General features: G+C 33.4%; 2 protein-coding genes across 5 annotated transcripts in view; one reads left to right on the forward strand and one right to left on the reverse strand.

Annotated features, from left to right (window-relative positions):
* Smyd4-2 (SET and MYND domain containing, class 4, member 2) overlaps positions 1-10,188 on the forward strand; it is a 44,020-nt gene extending 33,832 nt beyond the window's left edge. The window contains exons 7-9 of the mRNA XM_072519359.1: positions 3,161-3,376; positions 3,512-3,727; positions 10,072-10,188. Of these exons, the coding sequence (XP_072375460.1) occupies positions 3,161-3,376; positions 3,512-3,727; positions 10,072-10,174 (535 nt within the window). The 3' untranslated portion in view covers positions 10,175-10,188. The remainder of the gene's footprint in view (positions 1-3,160; positions 3,377-3,511; positions 3,728-10,071) is intronic.
* A 9,105-nt stretch (positions 10,189-19,293) lies between these two features.
* Positions 19,294-20,683, reverse strand: part of Mf (myofilin) — an 80,362-nt gene continuing 78,972 nt past the window's right edge. For all 4 annotated transcript variants that reach the window (XM_072519374.1, XM_072519365.1, XM_072519372.1 and 1 more), the window contains exon 6: positions 19,294-19,744. In XM_072519374.1, coding sequence (XP_072375475.1) covers positions 19,731-19,744 — 14 coding nt within the window. In that variant the 3' untranslated portion in view covers positions 19,294-19,730. The remainder of the gene's footprint in view (positions 19,745-20,683) is intronic.

A 20,683-nucleotide genomic window follows, 5' to 3' on the forward strand; every position in this document is an offset into this window, starting at 1 on the left:
AAGTAGAGAACTAAACAGATTACGACACAGTGGAAGTGGAGGTGATGCCGCTGACAATAGACGAAGTTTTTGAAGGTATACTGAAAAACAATTGGACTTCAATCTGCGATAAAATACCAGCGACACTGATTAAAAAGGGTGGAATTAAACTCACAGAAACCATTTATGGCCTAATTTCGGAAATGTGAGACAAGGAAAAGATTCCTGAAAAATGGTCAAGATCTGTACAAGAAATTAGACAAAATAGGGTGCCATAATTACCGTAGCGTGTCTCTGTTGTAATCTGCTCTACTCTACAAGCCATACTGCAGCATTTGGAAGAAATGCTTAAATTTCCTTCCTAGTCCAAAAAATTAAAGCATTATTGTTACGTTTTTCTATGGGTTCAGGGATTAAATGAAGTAAATGTAGTTTAACTTATTTTATTTAACTCAGTTAACTATAAAAACTCATTAATAATAACTAGATAACTAAATAACAAATATCTTATAAATAATAAATTATTGTATATCGAGTTACAAAATACACAGTTTGCTATTCGCATAAAAACTATACTTGAAACAGAAACAGAAACTGCAGACTGGAATTTTCTCAAAAGAAAAGAGATTCGCTTCGTGAAGTACAGGATCGTACTCATAAGCCGGTATCAAGACCAGTAGGACAACTGGAGAATTTACGATAACTAGGAAATACGAAAGCTCACTAGACAGCCGGCGTTAACAAGTATTTTAGAATCCCGTAGATTAGCCTGGATATGTCATGTACTAAGAAGTAATGATGGCAGAGATACGAGAACCATATTTACGGTACAACCTATAGAAATATATGAGTAATATACACTTTGGCTGTTTGAAAAAGTTAAGCATAACATTGTCGTAGAATGTCTAAAGGAAGAAGGACTCAACAAAACCAGTATTAACATAGTGAGAAATCTCCCAGAGGTTAAAAAAACAACAAAAACCATGGTTATCAGTAATAGGGGTAAAGCCATAACAAAGATCCAGATAAAAAAATAAGATATCGAACAAGTGGACAAAATTAAATACTTATGAGTCTGGATTACTGAAGGTATAAATAGTGTTATTGCCGTTTTTATTTGTTTCCTCTTGGTTTCTTTATAATGTTTCAGAATTTTCTTTCAATTCTGCCATGCTTTCTATTTTGTATTCTTCCTTCAATACTGCATCTTTTAATACTTCCATATTATATCCGGAAATATATCTGCGAAAATTCACATTGTTGTGTGAATGTCTTTGTGTTTAAAAATTGCTCATATTTTCATTTAAAAATAATGTTTGATAAAATATTATATTATGTCATTGTACAGGTTGTTATATAAACATGTCCTATTTTCTATTGAATATTTTTTACTTGTATTAAGTATTTATAATATACTATATATAGGACTATGTAAGGATAAGGAGGGGCATATACTCAATACAAAAGAAGAAGTATTGAAAAGGTGGGTGGAACACTATAAAGAACTACTTACTGTCGAAGTAGAAGATCCAAATCAACCACCCCCAGGAGCAAACAACAATACACCATTGAACCCTCCATCAATTCAGGAAGTACGGGATGCAATAAAACACCTAAAAAATAATAAATCTCCAGGAAGTGATGGTATACCCGCTGAACTTATTAAATGTGGAGGTGCTACTCTGACTAATCATATATATAAAATCATACTGAGAGCCTGGAATGAGGAACAAATCCCAGAAAAGTGGTGTATTGGGATCGTTTGCCCGCTACACAAAAAGGGCGATGAATTAGAATGCAGAAACTATAGGGGAATAACCTTCCTTAATACATCATACAAAATATTTTCGAGTATTTTATATGGTCGCCTGAGTGCATATTCAGAGGAGCTTCTTGGCGAATATCAAAGTGGTTTTAGGCCTGGTCGATCAACAACAGACCAGATCTTTGTGCTAAGGCAAATACTGGAAAAAACGAATGAATTCAATATCGACACATACCATCTTTTCGTAGACTTCAAATCGGCCTATGATAGTGTGCTTAGAAATAAATTGTATGAAGCCATGGATGAATTCCACATCCCCGATAAACTGATAAGATTGGTTAAGGCTACAATGCGTAAAGTTGTTTGCAAAGTCGAAATACAGGGCGAACAATCACAGGCATTTGAAACGCATGTTGGGCTGCGACAGGGAGATGCGCTGGCGTGTCTCCTTTTCAACATAGCTCTGGAAAAGGCGGTCAGGGATGCCCAAATAGACAACAGAGGAAACATTTTTAATAAATCATCCCAAATTTTGGCATATGCAGATGATGTCGACCTAGTTGCCCGCACAACACGCAAGCTAGAAGAAATGTATACCAGCTTGTCAAACGCCTCAAAAAATATGGGCCTGCAAGTAAATGAAGATAAAACTAAGATAATAGCATCAACACCCAACAATAGAGCCAGAAACATCGGCCATCAATTCACGGTTGATAATTCTACCTTTGAAGTGGTAGACAAATTCACATACTTAGGCTCTCTGATCACCAAGGAGAACGTCATGACGAAAGATATCAAGCGAAGAATAATCCTAGCAAACAAATGCTATTTTGGACTGGTAGACATATGAGAAGCAGAAACTTAAGCCAAAAAACAAAAATAAACATATACAAAACCCTTATACAACCAGTGTTGACATATGGGTCGGAGACATGGACCATTTCCAAGGCAGATGAAAATCTCCTGCTTATATTTGAACGAAGGATCCTGAGAAGAATATTCGGTGGCATCTGTGAAAATCGTGTTTGGAGAAGGAGGTACAACTACGAGATATATCACAGATATAAACATATATTTGGTGGTAAAGACGTAGTATCCTTTATAAAAATAGGAAGACTAAGATGGGCAGGACATCTGATAAGATCACAGCAGAACAACCCTCCTAGAAGAATCCTTATGTCGCAACCTGTGGGAAGTAGAAGTAGGGGTAGGCCAAAACTTAGATGGAGCGAGGATCGTAGACATTTAGGCGCAGCAAACTGGCAACAGTTAGCAATGGATAGAACTGACTGGCGTAATAGACTTGGGAAGGTCGAGGCTCTTTTATAGAGCTGTATCACCAATGATGATGATGAAGTATTTATAATATTCTATCACTTATAATTAACTTACAACAGATTTGTATAAATATTTTAGATACTTCGTTGGAAAAGATGTAGTAGTCAAAGCTGTAAGACTCCTTCAAACAAATGACATAGTTGCAGAAAACTATGGTCCAATATTTCACAGAAAACCTTTAAAGGATCGGCAAAAAATTTTATCTTCTCGATATTGGTTTCAGTGTAAGTGCGAAGCCTGTATACATAATTGGCCCACTAAAGATGAAATGGAAGATATAAATCAAAGAGTAAGGTAGAGTATAATTTTTTTGTAGTTTCTCTTTTCATTCTAATTATTTTCTTTTCTGTTTTTTATTTTTTTCTTATTTTTGTTAATATCACTTAGTACTCTGACGAAATTGTAACATATACAATATAATATTTTTAGATGTCCTACAAAAAATTGTCCCAATGTGTTCACTTTACCTATTTCAAATTCATTAACGAATTGTACAAAATGCAATCACAACATTAATTTGGATGAAAATATTCGTTTATTAAATTGGTGTGAAGAAGAATATCAAAAAGGTTTAGAATATCTAGAAAATAATAAACCCGATAAAGTAGTGGGAATCTTGTGCACAGCTCTTGATGTATTTCATAGGTAAGCTATACTCTATTAACTGAATTCGGGTATAACTGTCTAGTAAATTGAGTAATTCATTTGGTGCTATATTGATTAAATTTTGAGTTAAACTGAAAGTTACTATACATGGCTATGAGTATATTGGCTCTGAGCAAATGTGCTCATAACCAATGTTAAATATTGTAATTTAAAAGTAAAAAAATATTCACATGCAGTTTATCAATAAAATAAACTTGCATCAAATAAAACAATAAAAAAAAGGTTTACACGTCTAAACGAAAGGATTTTAATAAAAATAAATGAATATACACTTAACGTATTAGTGATTATTCTTATTTTTTTTTTTCAATTAAAGAAGTCTGAAACAATAAATTTATTTCAGCGATTAATAATGAATGGTAGGAATTTTTATGTTGTATGTTTCCGATAATTATGTCAGAATATTCCCAAGATCAGTAAATCGACTATAATAATATTGTTTTATATTGTTCTAATAGCTGTTGTTGTCGTTGCAATTCGTCCGTGGTTTGTTCGAATAAGTGATATATCGAATAGAATACTAATATGGATAAATAAATTATATGCAGGGTGTCCAGAAACTCTCCTGACAAACGAAGACCAGAGATTCCTCAGATAATTTTAAGACAATTTAACCCAATTCACCTAGTCCGAATATGCTTCCTAAGGGAGCTAGAGCTCTTTGAAGATGGCGCCTTGTAATTAGTTTTTTTTAAAAAGCCTTCAGAACGCTTCTATTTAAAAAAACAAAAACTACTACAATTATTTATCCTCCAGAGTTGAATCGATTCCATTAATTGCGAATTTCTAGTACCGGTTCTAGACATCCGTTTTGGGTAGGTCAACGATTATTTTACCGCATAATTTTTTTGTCTCTAACTTTTAAGCATTTACTATACTAAGTAGATTAAGAAATTTTCAGGTATTCTAGTACTAAAAGGTGCTCTTACTTTAAGTCGCTAGGATACACCGTTTTCTAAAAAAATCCATTTGAAAATTTTTCGTCATGAATGTTAAAATCATTTTTTTTGCACTAGTTGGCTTTAAACTGTCGACAGAAGTATAACCTACGTTTTTCATTGTCAAATTGTCAGTTCGCGAAGTTTATAAATATTTAAGTTTTTTACTTTGTGGCATTCAAAGCCAACAATTTCAATTCAACAAAAATACGCTGATATGCATTTAGTTTATGGCGAAATTATTTCCCAATCATGAGCTTCCCACTTACTCAAAATTTACAGCTCTTCATCAACGATTAAGACAAACAGGTTCAGTCTTCCCAAAAAATTATGAAATAGGGTGACAGTTTAATGATGTAAAAGTAGTACATAAAGATGTTATGTTAATGGAAGTTGAGGAAAATCCAGAAATTAGCGTTCGAAGACTATCTGCCATGTATTCTATAATTTCAAAATCTTTCGTAGGAAATATCTTACACAATAAAAATTTATATCCTTTTTATTTTACAAAAGTACAAGCACTGCTACAAGGAGATTTGAATGCTCGTGAAGAATTCACTATATAAAATCAGAAAAATCAAAATAAACATTTTTCAGATACCTTTTGGTTTGCAACGAAGCTACATTCACATAAAAATGGAATTTTTATTGTACATAATGCACATTATTATTCGTACATTGGTGACAATCCTTACGTTGTTCAAGAATTTAAGCATCGCATAGGTTTAGCATAAACGTCTGAATAGGAGTAGTTAATGATTGTCTACTTGGACCTGTTGAATTGCATGTTCGTTTAAATGGTGCTGATTACTTACATTTTCCGCAAAATTTTTTACCTAATTTGTTAGATATGTGCCGAGATATTCGGAAAAATTTATGGTTTCTACATGACGGCTGTCCGGCCTACTTTAGCCGGAATGTACTGGACTTTATAATAACTACAAACACCACTAGATTGGAAAAGGTGATCCAGTTGCCTGGCCAGCAAGCTCACTGGATTTAAATCCTTGCGATTATTGTGTCTGGACATACACAAAAGCCTTTGTTTATTTCATTCCGATACAAAATCGTGCAGAACTCTGGCTAAGGATACAAGATGCTTGTAACGAATTTAGAAATAACTTTGGAATTTTTGCACGAATTCGGCGTTCTCTAAGCAAAATGGTAAATTTATGTATAGAGACTAATGGTTATCATATCGAGCATCTTTTGTAACTATCTACCTTTGATACTTGTTCTTTTATGTTAGTTTTGTTCCATCTTAGTAAATACTTTATTTTTAAAAACCTTCAAATAAAATTTTGTTTAAATTTGATTTATTGCTTTTTTTCCCAAACTTTGTTACGAATTATGTGCTGCATTTATTGAAATAAAAGATAGTCTATAAAATTAATTAAGGTAACTATAACTTTCATGACGAAAAAACAAAAAAAATTTAAATCGATTTTTCTAGAAAACGGCGTATCCTACAGACTTTTAATAAGAGTACCTTTTCCTACTAGAATACCTGAAAATTGAATAATCTCTTATCATGAATGCTTAAAAGTAAAAGTCAAAAAAGTTTTGCGTTAAAATAACCGTTGGCCTACCCAAAACAGACGCCTATGACCGGCAATTGATGGAATCGATTCAACTTTGGAGGATAAATAATCGTACCAGTTTTCGTTTTTCTAAATAGCAGCGTTCTGGAGGTAATTAAAAACAAACTAATTACGAGGCGCCATCTTCAAAGAGCTTTAGCTCCCTTAAGCCGGAGATACACATGCCTGTTACTAGCACAATGGCATACTCAGTACCTAGTAAGCACCAGCTACTGTCCCCAAACTGGCAAGTGTGTACGTTAACTGGCATGATAGTTCATGGCATGCTAGCTAATCGCAAAGAATTTGATTTTTCTTGCTAGTAGCATGCTGTGAGATGCAAAGCACATGCGTGGGGAGTGTCACTGGCGCGCGCGCTAACGCTACGGCATCGAGTTAGAATCTATGGAGAAGCTATGAGCATATTAACGTGTGTATTAAAAACGGCGTAGGTAGGCGTGGCTAACGGAGATACCAATATGGCGGTGGGATCATGGCCGGACTCAATAATATTAAAACTACTATAAAAATATGACTAGTTATTCAGAAGATTTAATCATAATCTACAAAGTGCAATACATTTTTAATAAACTATGATTTATTTATCCCGCGTTAAACACTAAAAACACGATATATTATACATAAAGATAAATTAATACAGTCAAATACTATTAATTTATTCTCTGAAGTACGGGCCATTACTTTGTTTACATATTTGTATACTAACCTGTAGAACGTTATTCCTGAAGATTTTTTATTATTATTGCTTCTGCCACTGCAACTACGTTGAGAACAAGAAACCATTATTATGCACTATCACAATATATTAGTACAGTTTCTATAAAAGTATTATAAAACTAAAAATATTCGAAAAATAACAAACGTAAACAAACATATACGATCTGTCAAAAGTGTCAAAACAATATGGCCGAAGTGAGGTCGTTTTTAGTCACGTGATGCCCTCTCCATAGATTCTAACTCGATGCACTACGGGCATGGGCATGCCAGTAGCTGGAAGAGAATTGTCAGATTTGTTGTGTTGATGATAAAAATTATTCGTTTTATTTTTAAACTTGTTAATTTAAAAAATGTTTCGTTGGCGTGATGAAAAAACTATCAAATTTATTGCTATGTATGTATCGGGAATTGGAGTGTCCTTTAAATACTAAATTATCTCTATATATAAAAATAAAATAGCCCGTGACAATGCTTATACAAAAATTCAAGAGGAAATGGGTGAAGGCATTACTATAAAGGCCAAAATAAAAAATTGGTCCAAGATTTTCTCGCCTACCTATCCAATTTCTCACCCAAATTTTTCTCTTTTTTGAGCTCCGATTCGAATTCATTATTAAATTTTCAACTTAATAATATCTGTGGCTATCAGCAATATTTGCTTGTTGAATTCCTTCCGAATACCTTCGATGGATCCCCTTTTTTTTTGTTGAAAACTCAAAAACTTTTAATTACAAAACAAGCACTTTAGTTTCAGATGAAAACCACTCGATTGTTTACTAGCACTGGCATGTGTAAAAATCTACCCTGCCTTTTTGGCTTGCCAGCATAGGCAAGCGAGCCACTGGCATGCCAATTACTAGCAAATGTGTTTTGTGCTTGTCAGTTACTGGCCTATACCAGCAACTGATATGCCAGGTACTTTCCCAATATATTCGCATGTGTGTACCCGGCTTCAGGAAGCATTTAGGTTAAATTGTCTTAACATTATCTGAGAAATCTCCGGTCTTCGTTTGTCAAGAGAGTTTCTGGATTACCCTGTACCTATATTTTGAATTTTTTAATGCTTACGTTATGATTGAATTTCATAATCCTGTTCTTGCTAATATCTAATAGCATATTCATGAACGAGACATTACATATTTTTTTATTTTAAATGCCTTCTATCATAAACTTATCGTCTCAGCCAATTGGCTGATCATCTTTCATTCATACATGATGTGATTCTCATTCATTCAACGTGGTGAATTTTTTTAGCTTAGCTTAGAATATAGCTTAGAACATTTATAATACTATGGAAATAAAATACCGAAAGAATAAGTATTACAAAAATTATTTTTTTTTAAATAAAGCATGTGAGAATATCTCAATATTATGTTTTCACATTTTTACTGTTTACCATATTATACTATACTACGGGACATTCTGTTCAGTTTTTATTATTTGTTCATATTTCACCTGGTGTAACGTTAAATTTTTAATAAAAAATTAGAGTCAAATTATAACGTTAAATTTTTTACTCTAGAGTAAAATTTTAACTTTGTAATTTTACTCTAGGATAAAATTTTAACTTTAAACTTTTACTCTGTGTTAAAATTTTACTTTCTTTATGTATATTATGTGTATCTTATTAAAAAATAATTCAAAATTTATCTAAAAGGATTACAAATCTTCAAAACGTTTTTAGTCTAGTCGGACCATCATCGGTGAAAAACAGTTAATGTACCCAGAGCGGACCAATCATAGTGTAGTTCTGTCCTAATAACAATAAAGATTGTTATCTGTTATCTATAATTTTATTGGTCTTTCGATGGAGAAATCACTGCGCACATGCGAATACTAAATGCATAAAATCACTGCATTTTAGGTCAAGAGACAGGCTAGCTCTTAATCTCTAGCAATACCTATTTTGGCTGGTTAGCCCATTTTAAAGAACTCTTCATTTGATCTCCTCACCTACCACAATCAATGGACCTTCTGGACTTCGTCGACACAACCTTCTCTCTACTTACAAATTTGCTAATTTGCTAGAAATAAACAAAAAGTCATGCTACTTTTAAATTATTTTGCAAATAATAGAAGAAGTGGGAGTTCGGCACTTTGCTAACCAATTTTTTATTTTCACGGAATAAAGAAGGGTCTGGAAATGACTTATAATTCTTTAAATAACAAACAGATCAAAGTCAGCACTTCGCCGTTGTCAGTATTCGTTTGAAATAAATAAAAGACCTTGAGAAAAGAGAGTCTTGAGATTATTTCACGAATCATCGAGCGGTCGAAGCGCACTGCTAAATCACCAAATTGGCAGAAATAAACAAAAGTTCGAGAGGACTTAAGATTATTTCTGTAATTAATGAACAAGCAAATAAAACTTTGCTGGTAACTTAATACCTACTCGATTGAAATAAGTAAAAGACCGGAAGGGACTTAATTATTTCTTGAATAGTAAAGAAGCCGAAGTGGTCACCCTGCTCTCTGTTCACTATTATTGGAATAAAGAAAAGTCTAAAGGACTTACAATTATTTCAAAAATTTTGAAAAAGTCAAGGTTTGACACCTTGCCGACATTTCTACTTATTGAGAAAGAAGATAGCGTCGATTGCGCATCAACACTAGAGGAGCATGATATCTCTTAGTAAAAATTTAACGGAGTACAAATTTTACGTTGCATCTGTCTATAATGCCTAATATGAATCAACTTACTCCGCTTTCTCGTAGTTGTCACACTCACTTTCTGCTCTTTACATGAAATGAATGTGCAGTTTTGAGTAAATACACACACTGCATGCTACTAAATCCCCATGTAACTATGGTTAAACTTCAGTCAAATAGAGGTACGATAGACATATCATGAGGTTGCCATAGCTGCAAGTGACTGATTTGCTCCCCTACATAGCTAAGTGCCGAAATTATTAAGTGACTGTGGCTAAAATTTAGTTATATAGCGTAAAACTCGTTTTTAAGTGACAGGCAAATATCTATATGCCTAAAACGCCTATAAAATGACATATCAAAAACTAGTATAATTTTTACTTAATTTATGTACATTTGCTTCACATTTTATTTACAGAGTGTCGACCCCACCTCATAAATCAACACAGTTGGCCCAGGAAACTTTGCAGCTTTGTATGGCGTCGTTTGGAAATGTATCGAATACTTTAAAAAAGCAATAAATGATATAAAAAATGGTGTATTTTATTTTAATTTATTTATTTTATATAAAAAAATTCGAATTAAAGAAATAAAAATAGAAAACTGAATTATAATTCAAATCGAAATGTATAGGAAACGCACTATATAATAAATCGCTATTTTTCTCTAGAATTATCGAGAAAATATCAAGCCTACATATGCATGTCTAGTAGACTTGCCAATGGTATTTAAGCTAGTAATCACATTTTTGAAAAATACCGTGTACCGTGGTGGAATGAACGTTACGCTACAGCAATCCCTGAAAGTAAATCAGCCATAAACTGATACAAAAAGCATAAAACACTCGAAAATTAAGTTTAAAATGCTAAAAGCAAGGTGCCAGCTAACTGTTAAAACTGCTAAAACATTTTCATGGAATAAGTACGTATCGGAAATTAATAGCAATACCCCTCTCTTTGATGTCTGAAACAAGTTAGAAAAATATTTGGTTTACACACTTCACACAATTTTACGAGTTTAAAAAGAATAATAATTTCATAACATCAAGCAGTGATATTGCAAACATTTTTGGGAGAATCTATCAAGGCCACTCGTCGAATTAATAGTATACAGCCAATTTTCTTAAAGCCAAAGAATTCGCCGAACAAAATCCCATACATCCCTTAGAAGTTCAAAATAATTCCTTAAACCATGCTATCTCTTTTCAAGGGATAACCTCATCTCTTTTTAACCTGAAGGATTCTGGTCCTGGACCTGATGATATTCCTTTAGCATTTCTGAAACATCTTCCTGTTTCAGCCATAACATATATCTTAAATATGTTTAACAAAATTTGGCTCCACTACCAATGGCCAGCTATTTGGTCAAAGGCAATAGTAATTCCTCTCCTAAAAACTGGCAAAACTAAATATGACCCAGAATCATACCGACTCATATCTCTGACAAATATATATATATATATATATATATATATATATATAATATCTTCTTCTCATGACGCCGTCTCCTTTCGAAGGTTGGCGATCCAAATGGCAATTGTAGTTCTGGAAACTGCTGCGCGAAAGATTTCTGCGGATGAGCGGTCGAACCATCTCCTCAGGTCTTTCAGCCACGAGTTCTGGCGTCTTCCTACTGATCTTTTGCCCTGTACTTTTCCTTCCAATGTAACTTGAAGTAATTCATATCTTTCGCCTCTCAACACATGACCTAAGTATTGCATTTTCCTCTCTTTGATTATTCTTAGTAATTCTTTTTGTTTACACATGCGACAGAGTACCTCAACATTAATAACTCTTTGTACCCATGGAATTCTCAACATTCGTCTGTTTATATACACCTCAAAGACATCTATTCTTTTTTCTATTTCAGAGTCCATTGTCCAACTTTCACAGCCATACAGTAAGACAGAAAAAACGTAACATCTGATCATTCGGATTCTAAGCTGTAGACTAAGGTCTGATCTTGTAAAAAATGTTTTCATGCTCATGTATGTTTTCCTTGCTTGTTCGATTCTTGATAGGATTTCTTTTTTTGGATTACATTGACTATTGATATTTGCTCCCAAATATTTTATGGAATTTACCTGTTCTATTATTTGACCCTTGGCATACAGCTGTACGTTTATTGGTGTCTTTGAAAATACTAAAGTTTTAGTTTTGGAAACGTTTAGATGTAAACCGAACATTTCGCTGTGGTGAACTACCGTATTTATTATATTTTGTAGTTCTTGTGCGTTGCTTGCTATTAAGACGGTATCATCAGCATATCTGATGTTGTTTATGCTGATTCCGTTAATCTTAATTCCGCCTTGGACCTCGTCTAATGCTTCTCTGAATATAGACTCCGAATACAAATTAAACATTAGCGGTGATAAGACGCAACCCTGTCTCACTCCTCGTCGGATTTGTATGTCTTCGGATGTTGTGTGCTCTATTTCAATTGTTGTCGTTTGGTGCCAGTATAGTTCTGAGATAATTCGCAAGTCTTGTTCGTCAACTCCAGTTGTTCTCAAAATTTCGATCATCTTTTGATGGTTAACGCAGTCAAATGCCTTTCGATAGTCAATAAAACATGCATATACATCTACATTCATGTCTCTGCATCGTTGCGTTAACACATTTAAAGCAAAAAGAGCCTCTCGTGTTCCCAATCCGTTTTGAAATCCGAATTGAATGTCACTCATCTGGAACTCGCACTTCTTGTAAATTCGTGCATGGATAATTCTGAGAAAAGTTTTAAGGACATGAGACATCAAGCTTAATATTCGATAATCATCGCATTGTGAGGAATTCGATTTTTTTGGTAATGCTACGAATGTTGATTTTAGCCAGTCTGTTGGTATTTTACCTGTGTCATATATCTTATTGAATACTGCTGTTATTAAATCTAGGCTTTTACTTTCGTTATCTGCAATTAGTTTTAGTATTTCGACATTGATATTATCTGGACCGGTGGCTTTTCCATCTTTCTGAGATTTTATTGCGTGAATCACTTTGCTTCATCAATATCGTTGCGGCAACTTCTCCGTGGTCGTCCTCTCTTTCTTCTTTCAGGAGGGATCCATTCCAGTACTCTTCTAGGCCATCTGTACTCTGGCATTCTTTTAACATGTCCGAACCATATTAATTGTTTTCTTTCTATGTCATCATTGATATTTCGCTCCATTTTCATTTCGTTTCTTATTTATTCGTTTCTAACTCTCTCCAGTTTCGATCTACCGCAGCTTCGTCTCAGATAATCCATTTCTATCGTCATAAGTTTGTTTCTATTAGCTTTGGTGACGTCCCATACTTCCGAATCGAAAAGTGTAATACTTTGGACTATACTACTGTAAATGTGTTTTTTGGTTACTCGTCGAATTGTTTTTTGCCAGAGAAGAGAGTTTAAGGCATGGGTCGCTGCTCTGGCCTTGTTTATTCTTTCCCTGATTTCATCTGCTCTATTTCCCTTCTTGTTGAAAATGACCCCCAAATATTTACAGGATTGCACGCCTTTGATTTTTTCGTCTTCCAAGACTAGGTCACATATTTCATCTGTTCCCACTGAGAGATATTCACATTTTGTCATATTCATGTTTAGACCTGCCACCTCATATTATTCTTGCAGTTTTCTTACCATATAGCTAAGATCGTAGCTGTCTTCGGCAATTACTACCTGGTCATCCGCAAAAAAAAGTGTATATAACGTGTTTTCTTCCACCGTTATTCCCATGTTTCTACATTTTTTTACCCATTTTACTAAGGATCTGTCCAAATAGATTTTAAATAAGGTAGGTGACAGACAGCAGCCTTGTCTTAGTCCCTTTGTTGTTTGAAAAGGAGAGGTGATTTCTTGTTCCATTTTAATTCTTGCAAAGTTTTGTTCGTAGTATTTTTGAGTGGTGTTAATAAGAATTGGGTTTATTTCCAAGTTACCCATTTCTATCTATAGTTGGGAGATCGGTACACTGTCATATGCTTTTTCCAAATCTATTAAAGCTATATGGGTTTCTCTATTTTTCTGCACACGTTTTTCCATTGCAATTTTTAATGTGAAAATATTATCCGTAAATCCCGCTTGTTCTTCGGGTTGTATGTCTTTAATATCATTTTCTATCAGGTTTCGTAGTACTTTTGAGTATAGTCGGCCTATAGTGGCAATCACTGCGATTCCTCTATAGTTTTTAGGATTCGTCTTTGTGTCTTTCTTGTGTATTGGAGAGATATCGATTGTCTTTATTCTTCTGGAACTTCTTCTCTGTTTAAGCATCTTTCGAATAATTTTCGGATCATTTCAAACAGTTTTGATGATCCATACCTAATCAACTCTGGATGCATTCCGGCTGGGCCTGGAGATTTTCTTAATTTCATTCCCTTAACTGCTTCTTTCACTTGTTCTATTGATATTTCTATTCTTCCTTCTACTTCCACTTGTTCATTTGTCTGTTTAAACCTTTTTCTTCTCTCTGTTAATAAGTTCTCAAAATGTTCTACCCATGTGTTCTCTGGTATTCTATTTATTATGACTTGGTTTTTTGTCGTTGTTCTCATCGTTTTTATAGTTCTCCAGGCTTCAGAGCTCTTTGTCCCTCCTATATGGTTGTCAAGGTATTGGCATTTTTGTTCCCATGCACTATTTTTCTTTTTAACCACTGACTCGTTTGACTTCTTTATTCAAGTTTTTATATTGTTGTTTTGTTTGTTCGTTTCCCTGTTGTAATAACTTTTGATATACTTCCTTCTTTCTTTTTATCTTTTCTTCCACTTCTTTATCCCACCAATATGGTTTATCTACTCTCCGTATCTGTGGCCCTAAGGCTTCTAGCGCTGCGTCTTTCATGCAGTTTTTTATATGTTCGTCATAGACAAATTCATAACTGGATTATTCAAGGTCACTGCCTTGTCTTCATCCAAAACTTTTTAAACAACAGATCTTTTCAACTGAAAATAAATAATATTTTTTCAAATATTTATAGTTTGGAAAATGGTACACCTCAAGGATCCGTGCTCGTTTCAACATTATTTCTAGTGACAATAAATGATATAATCAATAATTTATCTATTAAAGGCAAAAATATCTCCTTAATGTCCTCAATTTTTCAAAACTTTTTAGATAATCTCGAAAATTGGTCCCAACCTACAGGTTTTCACAATAGAAAAATCAATACGAGTTGTATTCTCTTCAGGTTTAGAGATCATCACAAATTCTTGGGTTTAATCTTTGATTCAAAGCTTACATGGAAAGATCACATTTTACAACTCTTCCTTTCCTGTAATAAAAGAATAAATGTGTTAAGATCTCTTTGTAACAAAAACTGGGGCTCAGACCAATCCACTCTACTTCTTCTGTATACATCTTTAATACGTTAGATTATGGAGTAATTACCTATTCCACTGCTAATCAATCTCTTCCTAAATCATTAGATTTTATTCATAATAAAAGTTTTAGATTAATTAGAGTGATTTTTTCAACTTTCCCGGTACCCAGCATTTATGCTCTTTTAGGAGAACCACCGCTACATCACCGCCACATGTTCCTCGCCCTATCACATGCTGCCTCAGTCGCTTGTAATATTTCTAAACCAATATATCAAAATACTTTTACAAATAAATATGTAAACAAATTCCAAGATATTCGCTATACTAAAAGACCATATAACGAAAGAATTAAATACATACTTCAAAATCTAAACACTAATTTTCCGGATATTTTCTCCTCGGATATATACCCTGAGCCTTGGCTGATCGATTTTCCAATCAGTGATACATCTCTGGCCTACTTCGATAAATCCAGTACAAACAATTCCCTGATTCGGCTAAAGTTCGAAGCCGTCTTAGAAAAGTACCCCGACTACTATAAAATCTATATAGATGCATCCAGTTCGAAGACAGAGGGGGCATCAATAGTTTCCTTATTTCTTAAAATTCTTCGTTTCCTTAAAAAGCTCATTTTAAAAATAAAGTGTTGTGTTTGTGGTCAAATGAGTGGTCTCAACTAATTCTAAGCTGAATAAGATCAAGAATATTGTTTCCCAGTGGATTCCATCGTCGCTTAATAGTCATGAACAAATTGTGCTTGTGCGTCTACGTCTAGGACATCCTAAGTTAACACACTCTTACCTTTTCACAATACAAAGACATCGTTACAATATTTTGAACTCTCCACCAGAAGAGCTAGGTCAGGTCAGGTTTTTCTAATAAAAAAAATCCCGAATCATTCGTAAAATGGTTTTTCATTTTTATAAATGATTATTTTACTATTTTAAATTTTATTCTACACTTTTTGTACTATGGTCTTTGTTTTTATTTACATCTACATGGTAATTCTTTCCTACTGCATGGTAATTATTTGCGTTGATCATAGAATTAATTTTCTTTGCATTTATTATTAGATTATATCTAATGTGATTTACTGCTGTCTGGAAAAACAACAGTGTTGTTTGCAAATTTTATTTTATTCAAAACTTTACTAGAATAAATACTACTTGTCCTTCTCTCTCTAATTAAATCTTCTTAAATATAGCCACACTATACAAATAAAATAGTAATGATGATAAAACACAGCCCTGTCTAACTCTTCTCTTCATCTGTATATTTTCTATATAGGTTTTCATACATTTTATGCCTCACTTTGATTCCAGTTTAGAGTAATTATAATTCTTCTTCTTCTTCTTCTTCTTCGCGCGACTAGGATTACTCCTGTTTGTCTGCCTCTTATTCTGTTTCAGTCGTTGTTGACTGTACATTACCTTTCCACCTTTTTGGCGGCTTTCCAACGGGTCTTCTGCTATACGGCTTGTTGTTTTTACAGATGTTCGCTAATCTATCTGGTCCCATTCGGTTTACATGTTCGTTCCAGTTTTTTTTTCTTGTTTTTATCCACCTGTTAATATTTTGAATTTTGCATTGTTCGCGTATACTTCTGTTGGTTTGTCTGTCTCTTAATGATATGCCCGCTATTGATCTTAATACTTTCATTTCGATATTGTTGATTTGTTGTTTCGTCCTTCTTGTATCGGTCCTTGTCTCCGCTGCATATGTTAGGATTGGTCTTACTCTTGTCTTGTATACTTTCATTTTACTTTCCATGGTCAGATATTTGTTTCTCCATATGGTTTCTCGGAGGCAACCACTTACTCTTGCCGCTTTTGATGCTTGCCTTGTGGTCTCTGTTCTTATATCCCTATCACTAGTGATCTCTACTCCTAGGTAAATGAATTTCATTACTTGTTCTACAATTTTGCCGTCTATTTCTAGTTTGCATCTACGCGGCTCTTTACTGATCACTATACATTTAGTTTTTTTTTTACTGATATTCTCATATTAAGTTTATTTGCTGTGATATTGAAGGTGTGGAGCTGCCTTTGTAGGTTATCTTCGTTATCTTCGTTATCAGCAATTAGTACTGCATCATCGGCATAGCATAGTATCGTGATTTTATGCGTTCCCATGTGGTATCCTTGTCGTTTTCTTACTTCGTGAATTATTTGATTCATCACCATATTGAATAACAATGGGCTGAGCGAGTCTCCTTGGCGGATTTCTCCTTTTAGTTCTATGCATTCTGTTTCCCCTGTTGGCATTATAACTCTGGTCTTGTTGTTCTTGTTAATTTAATTAATTGTCCTTATTATCTGATGGTCTATTTGTTCAGCTTGTAATAAATTTAAGATGTCATTTCGCTTCACCCTGTCAAAAGCACTTTTTAAATCTACAAAGCACATGTATACTGGTTTTCCATATTCAATAGACTTCTCTATTATTTGTCTGATAATAAAAATTGCGTCTAGTGTGCTGCGGTTCTTCCGGAGGCCTTGTTGTTCATCTGCCATGTTCGCTTTTTCCTCGATTTTATCTTTTATGACTGCCGTTAACAATTTTAATGTACTATTCATCAGACTAACGCCTCTATAATTTTCAGGATTTCTCAAGTCTCCCTTTTTAAGTATCGGTAGCAGGAGACTTTCCTTCCATTCCGCTAGTACTACTCCGGTATTTATTATATCGACAAATAATTTTAGGAGCCATTTGCGTAGTGTTGTTCCTCCATATTTTAGCAGTTTATTATTTATCTTATCAGGACCACGTGCTTTTCTGTTTTTTAATTTTTTTATTCGTTCTTGTAGCTCTTCTTCTGATATTAGTACTGTATCGTGAGTTTCGTTAATGATTATTTCTCTGTTCTCTTCTTCTCCTTCTCCATATAATTTCATGAAATGCTCAGTCCATTGTTCCTCCGTAATGTTATCTATGCGTACAAATTCATTCATTTCTGTTTTTTGTCTCCTTATCATCTTCCACACCTTTTTCTGGGATCCATAGAGGTTGTATTCCATATCTTTGGTAAATTTCTCCCAGTCTCCTTTTTTGATGTTATCTATTTCTTGGTTTACTCTATTCCTGATTCTCACGTAGTCTTCTCGTGTCTCAGGTGTCTTCACTCCTTTGTATCTTAGGAAAGGTTGTTTCTTTTCATTTGCTAGTGCTTTTACCCTTTCGTCGTACCATGGTGTTTTGTATTCTTGTTTATTTCTGTTAACTTTTCTTTTACCTAAAGCTTCTTCCGCTGCTTGTAGGATACATTTTTTAATAATTTTCCAGGTTTCTTCTATATTCTTTTTAGTCTCTAGGTTATGGCTGTTTAGCTTTTCTCTTAGTCTGTTTCTATACAAGTTTTGTGTCCTTTCTTCTTCTAAACTTTCAATGTTTAACTTTTCTTCTATTTTTGTATTTCGCTTGCCTTGTGTGGTGATTGCTATATTTATTTTTCCTAGTACCAGGCCATGGTCGGATCCTACATCGGCGGAAGATAGAGTGCGCACATCTATTATATTCTTGGGGTGTATTTGTCTGCTTGTTATAATGTAGTCAATCATAGAGTTACGTCCTCTTGTATCTGACCAGGTGATCTGACCAGTAATTATAATTCGTATATCTAAATTGTCAAAATTTTGGTGCTTCGCTTCACTCAACTGTTTTTCGAAAAGTGTGAAGCAGGTTTATAAATCCTCATTTGTATCTAATAATGTTTGAATGATCACATTAAAGTCTTACATTGTTTCTTTTGTTTAAATATTTTTCGCAAAACAAATTGAGTAACTACTATTTTTATCTTGTCATGTGTTTCTTGTCAAAGACATCGTTCTGCACTGAGTAAACTCTTTACAACGTAAGTTCTTTGATATTGTGATGTAGATGGATGTTAACCATTCCTAAATAATTGTGTCTGTTACGTAAATTTTGTAAGAAACATGTATGCGTATTTGTAGGGTTTCATCGTCAGTGAATGTAATTAACTCTGCTGATGTTTCTTCCACTTTGAACTTTTAATGGCCTGTTCAAGTTCTTCCATTAATATTTACGTTACTATTTCCTCTTCTAGTTTTTCTTGGATCTCGTAATTTCCAACAGTCTTCCGTTATATACTTTTCCCATTAAGTTTTCTTTAATGTCTGTACTAAATTTACCATCAGAGTTTATTAGTATCCCGTAAAGTGTTTGCTTTGTAATGTTTCTTCTTGTGCGTATTAAAACAGATACATTTTGTATCACATTCTTAAATATCTCTTCAGTGTTCTTTTAATCACTTTCCTTGGCTTTATGTATTTATGTTTTTTTTTTATTTTTTGATAGATAAGTTTGATAATTTAAAAACAATAAAATCCACTGAATTAAAATTCTTTATTAATTGGTAAAGCTTTACATGATTACCAAAATTGAAACCAATCAAAAATAATATAATTTTTACAAATTCCTGCACTCTAGGACGTTCCTAAAATATAATGATGGAATGCGAGACACGCTTATAGTCAGCACCGATCGTCCCAAAGGATCATTTACAAAAAATTAAAGAAAACAGTGTATATGTTACATCTTTTACATAAAATTAGGTGTTCTTAATATTACTTTGTATAATTTAAGGCACTTTGTAGTAAGTATGTGTATATAACTTATATTTTTTGTTAAAATGAACACTCGGTTGAAACATAGGTTTAAATAAGTACAAACAGATGTTTCAATGATTTTTTTGTTCAGTCAGTCGCTTGTGGTATACTGATTTTATGTTGACTCCTCGTTGTGTCATTCTTTTTTCTTCCACTTAGTAAACGGCAGCTGCAAAAATAAAATGCGATTAGTAAAGGAAATAACTCCAAATATAACAAAACATCTAAAATGTATTTGTAATTTTCTTGTAGTTGCAACTTTTGTAATACCAAAATGTTTGCAACACATCAATTTTTATTCAACAACAATTTGACATTTCGTCGAAGAAAATGTCAACATTTTTAAATATTAAAAACAAAAACCAGTGTTGTATTCTATAAAATTGTAGATTATTTTGACTGAAAGACTTAGGTCGGTGGTCTTTTGATACATAATACCAAAAAATTATATTTCTCTCTCTATAGATTATTTCCATAAAATCCGTTGTACGTCTTCCAATTTGACCTTGTCATTTTTGCATACCGTTGCTGTATTGTCCGGATAATGAAGAATGGAAGGTATTATGAAATAACAAAATGGAAGATTATTATTACCATTAATTCATCCGTTTACCATTACCATCACAAAAATAATGAATTATTATAAACAATTTGTATTACTAAAACCACAATACACTTCTATTAAAAAAATATGCAATAAATCTATAAATGCTAGACTTAAGTTTAGTTAAAAGTAATCATCTTATTAATCAGCACATTAGACGGTTTCGTAATTTGGTTTAAAGCGAAATTATCACCATAAAGAGCTCAATGGTTCTTCATCGAAAAAGTTCTTAACTCTGAAGGAATTTAAAAAAAAGGTGGTGTAGAGCTGGAGATACTGTAACCTATCGCGAAGCTTTATACTATGTTTTCTGTACTTAAAATATTTAAATATTTAAAAAAAAAGTAATTTTATTATTTATTTATTATTTTTATAGGTTTTAATAAAATTGAAAAAGCTTACACGTTGTATAACGGACTCTCCACGTCGCGTAAATGGACTCTTTCAATTGTTTACTGTAACTGCTACTTCGTAAAAAACATATTTAAGATGTGCTGATTTAGA

Source organism: Diabrotica undecimpunctata, chromosome 1 (genome assembly GCF_040954645.1).
Source record: "Diabrotica undecimpunctata isolate CICGRU chromosome 1, icDiaUnde3, whole genome shotgun sequence".
NCBI classification, from domain to species: domain Eukaryota; kingdom Metazoa; phylum Arthropoda; class Insecta; order Coleoptera; family Chrysomelidae; genus Diabrotica; species Diabrotica undecimpunctata.